General features: G+C 37.5%; 1 protein-coding gene across 1 annotated transcript in view; it reads right to left on the reverse strand.

Annotated features, from left to right (window-relative positions):
• Positions 1 to 8,117, reverse strand: part of LOC137394044 (uncharacterized) — a 45,604-nt gene extending 37,487 nt beyond the window's left edge. The window contains exons 1-6 of the mRNA XM_068080761.1: positions 7,976 to 8,117; positions 6,523 to 6,599; positions 4,562 to 4,729; positions 3,000 to 3,164; positions 643 to 730; positions 84 to 169 (exon numbers count right to left, since the gene is read on the reverse strand). Of these exons, the coding sequence (XP_067936862.1) occupies positions 84 to 169; positions 643 to 730; positions 3,000 to 3,164; positions 4,562 to 4,729; positions 6,523 to 6,599; positions 7,976 to 8,117 (726 nt within the window). The remainder of the gene's footprint in view (positions 1 to 83; positions 170 to 642; positions 731 to 2,999; positions 3,165 to 4,561; positions 4,730 to 6,522; positions 6,600 to 7,975) is intronic.
• Between the last annotated feature and the right edge of the window lie 2,752 nt (positions 8,118 to 10,869).

Below are 10,869 nucleotides of genomic sequence, written 5' to 3' on the forward strand. Positions count from 1 at the left end.
AATAAACCTAAAGACTATTGAATCCTTTTTTAAATATTACAGTATTTTATAAAGCAATTTTATAACATTCTCAATATACTGACCAGCCCTTCACCACAGACGTTCTCATCAGTCTGAGAACCAAAGAAGCTATTAACTTTGTGCTCAAGCTCCCTGCTGATATCTTCCACTGTAAAAGAGTTGTGTGCCATATGTTTTAGTCATAGGATTACAAGCTAGACTTAAGTACAGTAATTGCCCAAATAAAAATAGATATGACTCCGGTACTATAAGCAAACAATCCTAATGACTTTAGCTAACCTTCTCAAGTACCGTAAAACTTTTATTTAAACCTCTAATAAAGCGCCACTATAGGGAAAGGGTTAAAAAAATAGAGTGCCATGACGTTCACATAACGGTTTGATGATATATTTAAAAAATAAACAACTTATTAAATTAGGTTAAAGCACAGGTAGCAAAAATTCAGCACAAGTTTAGTGGTTCTGATACACATGATCTCAGGCCATGCAGATAGTCATGGACACAGATAGATGATGTCATGTACAGCAGGGAGCATGCCAAAAACCTATGGCAGTATTATTATGATGCTGCCTCCATCATAATATGATATTACCTTATACGGGCTACAAATAAAAGCCTTACGTGTGGGTCCATAGTTGTCATAGTTGCCATAGTTTTCGTCCTCTTTACAATCGATCCTCACACACTGAAAACTGTAGAGGCAGAAGACCTAAAAGACAACTTATATTTAACAAAACTCATAAATTACTAACTATATAAACCCTGTTTCAAGCCTGATAAGGCTCTGTGTGATATCACTATATTGTAGGAGGTTTGCTGCAAACAAAAACTTGTAGAAGTCACACATTTAGTAGTAAGAAAGATTACCTTGAGAGGAAAGCCTATGCAAAAGTATGGATAACATAGGAATAGATAACATTAGAAAACACATCTATAGCTTGAAGAGCAAGAATACTTCAAAGTAAACACGCCTAACACCTCATTGGAATCCTGTTAAAAATTGAGACAACATAAAGTGTTTTACGACAAAAACATAGGCTACTGATTTATCACATGAAGTCTGGACTGCTGTGACACCATCAGCAGTTATACCTCCATTAGGTGCACTGAGTTTAGAGTGCAACTCCCAACATTCCACTAAGAAAAACCTCCACAATAACAACAGATGATGCCGGAAGAGCCAAAAAAGAAAACACACAGTCACAACAGATACTCTGTACCATTCCAAGTGGACAAGCATCACGCTTGTCCATCTTTCTCCCCATAAGTCTGTTGACAGTTCTCTCAAGTTGAGTTCTGAGCCTGTGGCGAGGTACCCCGCTATCTTTAGCAGTTGACTTGCACTGCAGTCTGACGCACTTATGGGTCTCCACACAAAACGTCTGTTACCGGTATATACAACAAACGCCTTCAACTTATTCATTGAAATCAAAGCCTGTAATACCCAATTCAATAAAAGCACCAACATGTTCCATGACCGAATGAAGCAATGTTCTAACAGATCGTTTGATACTGTTAGTAGAGAAACGCTCACACCTGATAAATAAGACACATTTGAAAAATGAAAATAAGCAGCACAACTACTTGACTGTGAGCAGAGATAGCAACAAGAACAGACGATTACAACAAACGATTACAACAGGCGATTACAACAGACGATTACAACAGACAATTACAACAGACTACTACAACAGACGATTACAACAGACGATTATAACAGATGATACAACAGACCATTACAACAGACGATTACAACAGACGATTACAACAGGCAATTACAACAGACGATTGCAACAGACGACCACAACAGACGATTATAATAGATGACTACAAAGGACGATTACAACAGACGACTACAACAGACGATTACAACAGACGATTACAACAGACGACCACAACAGACGATTATAACAGATGATACAACAGACCATTACAACAGACGATTACAACAGACGATTACAACAGACGATTACAACAGACGATTACAACAGACAACCACAACAGACGATTATAACAGATGACTAAAAAAGACGATTACAACAGACGACTACAACAGGCGATTGCAACAGACAATTACAACAGACGATTACAACAGATGACCACAACAGACGATTATAACAGATGACCACAACAGATGATTACAACAGGCGATTACAACAGACGATTACAACAGACGATTACAACAGACGATTACAACAGACGATACAACAGACACTCTGTACCATTCCAAGTGGACAAGCATCACGCTTGTCCATCTTTCTCTCCATAAGTCTGTTGACAGTTCTCTCAAGTTGAGTTCTGAGCGTGTCGTGAGGTACCCCGCTATCTTTAGCAGTTGACTTGCACTGCAGTCTGACGCACTTATGGGTCTCCACACAAAACGTCTGTTACCGGTATATACAACAAACGCCTTCAACTTATTCATTGAAATCAAAGCCTGTAATATCTATTTCAATAAAAGCACCAACATGTTCCATGACCGAATGAAGCAATGTTCTAACAGATCGTTTGATACTGTTAGTAGAGAAACGCTCACACCTGATAAATAAGACACATATGAAAAATGGCAATAAGCAGCACAACTACTTGACTGTGAGCAGAGATAGCAACAAGAACAGACGATTACAACAGGCGATTACAACAGGCGATTACAACAGACAATTACAACAGACTACTACAACAGACGATTACAACAGACGATTATAACAGATGATACAACAGACCATTACAACAGACCATTACAACAGACGATTACAACAGACGATTATAACAGACGACTACAACAGACAATTACAAAAGACGATTACAACAGACGATTACAACAGACGATTATAACAGACGACTACAACAGACAATTAAAAAAGACGATTACAACAGACGATTACAACAGATGACTACAACAGACGATTACAACAGAGAATTACAACAGACGATTACAACAGACGATTACAACAGACGATACAACAGACAAGCTGTACCATTCCACGGGGGCAAAAATCTTGACTCGCAGTTTTTTTAGTAATCAATTTCTCAATAGTTTGCTGAAGAGTATCTTTCAAATTGTCACGAATCATGCTGCCATCTCCATCCTTCACACTATTGCAGTATGTCTTGACACATTGGTTGTTTTCCAGACAAAATGTCTGAAGCATACAGTGAAAGCCTTAGATTAATACAACTAGTTACTGCCCAGACAGACAAAATTTCTGAAGCATACAGTGAAAGACTTAAATTAATAGTTTTGGTTATTGCTAGACAAAATGCTTGAAGCCTTAAATTCATACATCAGTTATCTAGACAGAATGTCTAAATCATACAGTGAAAACTTTAAACCAGTCGCACATCGTATCACAACTACGTGCACTTGAATTTAGTAAACCTCAACATTGCCGTGATAATTTAAACAAAGGCTCTGCAAAGAATATTGTTATAGAAAGAGACATATTGGTCAAATTGGCAAAAGGCAAAAAGTTGTCATGACATACTATATTTCATTCAAGATGACAAACTAACATTATATAAATACTCAGAAGAAGTAAACACACTAAATCATAGAGGCAGTTTTTTCTGAAGTACGGGGCAAAGACATACAGGGGGTTTAGCTATAGGAAATTATGAACTGTATGCCCTGCTGGTCAAATAAGATCTCAAGCAACAAACAGAGAACATTAAAACAAGATGAGCGAAACAGTAATCAATTATCAGACTACTGGGCCAACTAAATAGTGATAATTCAAAGCACCCTCAAATGGTCTCACCCAAGAGTTGTCTTACCATAAAAAATAGATTCTATTCATGCTTAGAGTTGAAACAAGAGTGAGAGTACATAGAAGGCTTTTGAAAGGCACAAGTTGACAACAGTGAATATACCATGCCAGCTGAACAAGGTTCCTTTTTCTGACTCCTTCTATACATTAAAGCAGCAAGTGTACGTTTTACATCTGCTTTCAAGGAGCGATACTCATGCGTACAGAGATCTTGGACGCAACGCGACGAGCTCATGCAAAAAGTCTGTGAAAGAAACGATGCTAAATATAAATACAGGTGATTTGAAATAACAGTATATTGCTGGGTTGTCAAATGAATATCAATGAAACAGAAAAGAATCGATATGTTGATGCAACACCAGAAAAAACTTTTCATAGACATAGATCAGTAGACAATTATTCGGCAAAAAGACATTGGCAATTCGCAAACCAGTATTGCTGTCAATGCAAAGCCTTAAGCGAATCAATCTTCAACTGTTATAGAATTGATGGAAAGATATAACGTAGAGCTGTACAAAGATTTGTTACTACAATCAGTCTGAATGAATAGAGCTGTCCAGAATTGAAGAGAAGACAACTTTAAAGACGAACGAAGAAACCCACAAGAGAATGGCAATAGATAACATCTTTCCAATCAAGTTGAGTACGTGCATGCAGACTACCAAAAGACACGTCCAGATTTTGAGTACAAACAAAAGACAGCAGCACAACCAGCATGGAGGTTACTATACTCATAATCTGGTTCAGACAGATGAGAACAGGTAGTGCTATACCATGTTGGTTGGACAGAGATCATCATAAGGCAAGTGCTTCAAATCTAGCGTGTGATCCACAGCTTTGCTAAGAATAGTAGGAGTAATTTTGTAAGGGAGATCAACTGTTGTTTGTCTAGCCATGTCGCATACAGCGGGTATACACTTGCGTGCTTTAACGCAATAGATCTGTGGTGAACAGATATAAATTGTATGCGGTAAACAATGGGTTAAATTGTTGAGTTGTTTGATATAGCAGAAGAGTTTTGGAGGAACTATAACATAACAAGGAAGAGACCACAAGCTCCAACAGCTGTACAAGTGCGAATAAATAACACAAACTAGTTATAGTGTGGGAGTTGTCAGCTCAACCCATGTGATGTCATATAGAGCCACTACGAGCAAATCTCTACATATCTTTGGTAACTAAGTTAACACTTCAGACTTGCTCAGCTAAATTTGTTCGAGGAAAAACAAAATTCAGTGTTTGCCATAATATGGCTGAAGCAGAACATGGTTGGCATGACAAAAGGTTAACAGTTGATAGAGATCATTTACCTGCACTTGACGCATCTATAAAAATGAGCCAATACCTCGATAGCAAACTAAGTTATCAAAACTGTGGAAGAACACGCAATGCAAGAAAGAGCTCAAGCTTGAACAGCAAACTGAGAAGAAAATCTTTCTTTCTTAAACATGTGAACATTATGATAAATGTCAGCTGAACAGCAACGAGGAGACAATAAGCACCCCAAAAAAACTGTACCCTGTTCTCTGGACAGAATGTAGCTATTGCCCTCTCTCGCCTATTTAGCATGAGATTAGCAGCCTCTCCTAGTGCGGTGCGTATGGGGCTTGTTGCAGATTGCCCAGGATTTCTACACTTTACAGAAGTACACTTACTTGCTGATAAGCAGTATGCCTATAGCCAACATATTATTACTGTGTATAAGAATAGCTGCCATACGAAAGGTAAGAATAAAAGGTATTTTCATTGGTGTTAGACCTATCAGAATTTCATTCTTAGTCATTGGAAAAAAACACAGAAGTTGATGTCACAGAGAAGAGTAAAATATAGCCCTAAAACGCCACAACATAACCACTCCAAGAAGGGGCATTTTGTTTGTTTTAGGAAGACTTGCATGGTAAAAGACCAAAAAGAAGGGAAACACATTGGTTTGGCATATGCCACAGAGTGAAGAAGTGGGAACAATACAGGCACTGTTATACCAAATTATCTGGACAAAGTTATTAAAGTTCCTTATATCCAGCCGGTTTTTCACAAGCCTCCAAGATCAGGCTGACAAACATTTGCACCCGCCCACTTCTTGTACCATTAAGCTTGCTGTAACAACAACTGATAGCTGGTGTTGGCCTCTGCATGATGTCTCTATATATAAATGACTGTCAACCTTTATTAGACTGTCGAGACATCATTACAGAGGTCCACATACAATGATTAATGTCTAACCAATCTCGACTGGTTACAGAGAAGCAGGACTATATGTTATCAATTTAAAGCTAAAACTACAAAGCCTTTATAAAAGGTCAATAACTCATAACAAGTCATTGTCACTATTGCGCTGTTAAGAAACAAAAGCTTGTCAGTATAATGACACTAACAAAGGTGGAAATGAAAGTGAAAACTTTTCCATTTCAATCTACCAGCGATGAAAAACCTTCAGTAAAGAATCAATGAGTAATATTGATCCACAAGGCTTGAAAAACACTTGGTCTGCGGTGTCGTGAGGCAACAAGAAATATTATGAAACAATCGAATGTAACCGAGGAGCGCCATTGTTCAAGGACAATAGAAGTATGGTCTCCGCACGTTATTGATTTTTACTGCTAATAACCTGAGAGCTCATCCGATGGTGCAGGAGACCAACATTTGCCTGTTGCTCAGCTCTAGAAAACACTGAGTGTTTCTGCTAGTTAAAAATAATGCAAAACTATATGAGATGGCTTGATGAGCTGCTCACCATTCCCTTCGGACAATTGTTTGGTCGACCACCAACTACCATTTCATGCACAGCGTCCCTCAGCTCTGACCTCAGATCTGCAGCAAATATATGCATAGTTTTATTCACTAAGCATTGAATAGATACCAGAGTAAGCGGCAGGATGGTAAACTGAATTCCAATAATAAAAAATAAAGTAATTTTGAGAAATTATAAATCTATATTAACCTCAGCGTCTGTCTTTTTGTTAAACCGTGTGTCCAGTTACAGCAATTAAAGTCTAGCAATGAAAAAACCGCACTGCACTAGATTTGATCTCGGGGCCTCCAGATCTAAAGGCAGCAAACTTGATACTCACTCCTAAAGCACTTGCTTGGGATTAATAACTAGCACTGTTGATCATTACGCGTAACGATTAAACTGGCCCAAAACCCGGCTATAATTTTAGTACAGGTTTAGCTTTCCAGATAAGTTACTCAAATTTATTAGGTAATTATTTTATTATTCGTGCAATGCTGGGTATTCCGCTAGTCTAAATATAAATCTCACTGTTTGTTGTTTTTGTACACCGTATGTCCAGCTATGGCGATTAAATCTAGCAATGAAAAATTCGCATAGCAGAAAAGTTGATCTCAGAACCTCCCATTCACAAGGTGACAAGCTAACCTATTAGGCTGCATGGGATACAATAGTTATATGAAGCAGATAGTCATCATTTGGGTTACAATACGCATAGTGACTCTGCATTATGCGCAACGTCACTAAAGCTTGCTATCACAGTTTTTATTAATAAGTTTAGCAATACGTATACTAACTTAAACTAACCGATGGCAACTACATTACCTACCACTGTTTATAAGCTGTTTTTAATACCCGTGCAACACCAAGCATTTGGCTAGTATAATATACAAGACAGTGCTGCATTCCATTTGTCCAGACCGATCAACAAAGATGACATCAGATGTCACTATATATCGCTTGCTCTTATAGGATTTCCTTATTAAGGTTGAAACGCTTTCATGAGACGAAAAGGCTCAGTTGTAGTTGTCACAAGTTTTTCTTGAATTGGCTCATCTTGGTTTAATGCTAACGAGCAGGATTCAAAAAAGCATCATATTCATACAATGTATGTAATACCGACCGTAAGGAATGTACTGCACACAATAAGGTGTTCACTGTACTCAATACGGTGTGAACTGAGTACCATAAGGAATGTAGTGCATGCAGTATGATGCTTACTGTACTAAATATGATGTGTACTGAATACTATGAAGAATGTACTGCATACAATAATTTGTGCTGAATGCAATGTGCATGGAGTGCAGCAGAGACTGCACCGCAGGCAAAAAGGTGCAAGCTGAATGCAATCAGCTGTGTACTGTATATAGTGAACAACGTGCTGAATGCAATATATTGCATGTAGGACGCACAGTAGATTTGTATCGCTACCACGATGGAGAGAAATGAAACTAACCATGAAGAGTTAGTTCGTAGTCGTCGTAGTCGTACCCCTGGTCAGATACAGTCAAATAACGAGATGTGGTCGTCTCATAAAAGGCTGAGCAGCAACCAATTAGCATCAAGAGGGTTGCAATCCGATCTGTCCTCGGGGCCATTTTTTTCTAAAAATTAAATGCATACAAAATTATGTGATATTGTTGGAATACTCTACTAAAATAATCAAAGCGCTGTCGATGAGCCATGCTGGAGATTGGCATGCTTGTGCTTGATAGCTCACCTTGAGCCTTGCTAATTTTGATGGCGATGCTATTTTTACTTGTTAAAAAAGTTTCATTTTCATTAAAAATTGTAGCTTCCTGCCGCCTATTACTATCAAAAGGCTCAATTTATTATCAAGAACTTATGTACATATTAGCATTGAGTCCAAAATATACATACAATTTTATTGGCAGTCCATAATCCTTCTTATAGAAAAGATGTTATATATGGTGCCACAAAAAATAAATAAAAAGTTATTGCCATTTGATATCATAAACACAAAAAAGAGTTTATACAAGAAAGACACATCTTAACACATAATTTTCAACAAACAGTTTGAGTGGTTCACTAGTCACAACGGAAATATATCGTCTATTGCCAATAACTTTATAGCGTTCATAAATCTACAATAGAAATCTACAATAGAAATCTACAATAGAAATTTTAAAAAAAACCATATTTTAGAACACAAATAAAGAAAACAGACATGAAAAATTTTCTTGTCTGACTTTTACCATAAAATATAAATAGTTAAACAAAGGAACGGACAAGAATGCTTGAGAATACAATGAAGTAGCACTTACCATGCAGGCTGGCATCTACAAGGAGTTACCAGTCAGAAATGATTTCCACTTTCAGCTATCATCGACTGCAGTATTGATTCCCTGCGCTCTATTGAATGAATTATGCATGTGCCTGTTACGAGCAGACTTGGCAACTTCATTGAATATTGGAAACTTTTGCTAAACATGGCTTATGATGGAAAATTGTATCTGCCGTTACAGAATATTATGTAAACATCATAATACATGTATATAACAATTATAATATATATATAAACACAGAATGTTGGTATGGCCAAAGAAACAAGCTGCATGCGGCATGCAACACTAATAACTGTGTTAACAAAATGCGCCTAAACAGCAAAATATCTTTCCTTTTAATAAGTTCCTGTTCCATTTTTCTGCAAGTTCTGAGGCAGCAAGACGGACCGTTTAACTTCACGGCAAATAGACTTTATCTAAGTTGTCTCAGAACTGTAAATTAACTGTCGTTAAACTCAAAACAAACTTTTTTTTACTACACTCAATTTAGTAACTTTTAAAATGGAAGTGAATATATATGAGCCTATCGTTTCAGCAGTAGGATATTGACACATGCCTGAGTACCGACCTGCTTATGAAAGAAAACAACACTTTAATTGAAAAACTTTCCTACGCAACTTCATCCAAGATTTTAAGTACTGAAGCCAGTTAGAAGAGGCAGCGTGTCAGCCGAGACAGCTACACTAAGTTCCAGAGACATAAAATTAGTTCATAACTTGAGGATCAAACTGTAACAGAGCAAAAAAAAGATATACCGACAATCCAAACTAGAGAAATGTTCTTTTTAATTGTATTACATTAGTGGACTGCCTTAAAATGTGATCGCAAGCCGTGCCAATGAATTCCAGTATGGGCAAGGTTGTGCTAGCTGATACAAAGTTGAAGTTACCAAACAGCCGCCTTATCCACTATCACTGCCTGAATCTTATGCCAACAACCAATATTTAAGACTCCATGCTGGCAGCAGGTGAGATGTAGTTAATTGACATTTCAGTGAAGACAAAACTCGCCATCGAGTTCAATATTGAATATGTCTGCCGGAATAGCGCCAGCTACGCACACGCTAGCAGTAGCAGAGCGCTTCTTTATTCTTTATCATCCCTACATTTATCACCCCCGACGACTGCTGAGGGCAATCTCGCAACCCCTTGTTTAAATAAAACAAAAAAGCCTCAAACCTAATAAACAACAGACATATTCAGAATATATAAAAACAATATGTTATTAAAAAGTAATTCTAAGAAGAATCTAACACTAGCACAGCATCAACCAGTTCACAAACAACTGGCTTTATGGTCTTTAACTTGTTTCCTGCCTCTTCTCCGATTGAAATCTGGTTCTTTGTGAGTAAGTGAAATACACAGATCATTTTCAGAATCGATGACGTTATGATATTTAGTTTTGATGTTTTGATGAGATGAATATCCGCATTCACACAGCCAAGTTGTTGAAAATAGAAAAATAATTTCACTGCTCTTTTTTGAGGGAATTGGATAATCAGCCTTCACAATTTATTCGTGCAATCCTGTGAGCAACAGCTTGGACTCCTTAAAAAAGTTCTGCACTAACACCATCAATAAAAAGTCCTTCAGTATTTGAGGTAAAGACAACAGTGTTTTCAAATAAAACTTGTCTATAAAATGACAGGCCTGTATTCTCTGGTTGCAAGTTTGGGCGGCAAATGTTAGGCGACTAGTTATGAACACCTGGGGGTTTGGGGGCGGTGTAAGCCACCCCAACGGGGTTCGGGACATCATCCCGAAGCTCTGGACCTTTTAAGCATCAACAACCCTCAAAGTATGCATAAATGCAATCAAATGTAAGCATCGAAATATGCATAAATATGCTTGCTGTTTATGGTTCATGGCAGGCAAAACTTTCTTTATTCAATGAACAATAATCAAATTACGATATAAAACCCATGACACTACAGATTTTTGTAAGAAAAATTGACAGAACCAGAGATATTACTTTTTTATAGTAATAGCTCTTTTTCTGCCAATGTATCCATGGTAGAAATCTTTCACAACTGATCCTGTATCTA

The sequence above is a fragment of the Watersipora subatra genome, chromosome 4, assembly GCF_963576615.1.
Source record: "Watersipora subatra chromosome 4, tzWatSuba1.1, whole genome shotgun sequence".
Lineage (NCBI taxonomy): Eukaryota > Metazoa > Bryozoa > Gymnolaemata > Cheilostomatida > Watersiporidae > Watersipora > Watersipora subatra.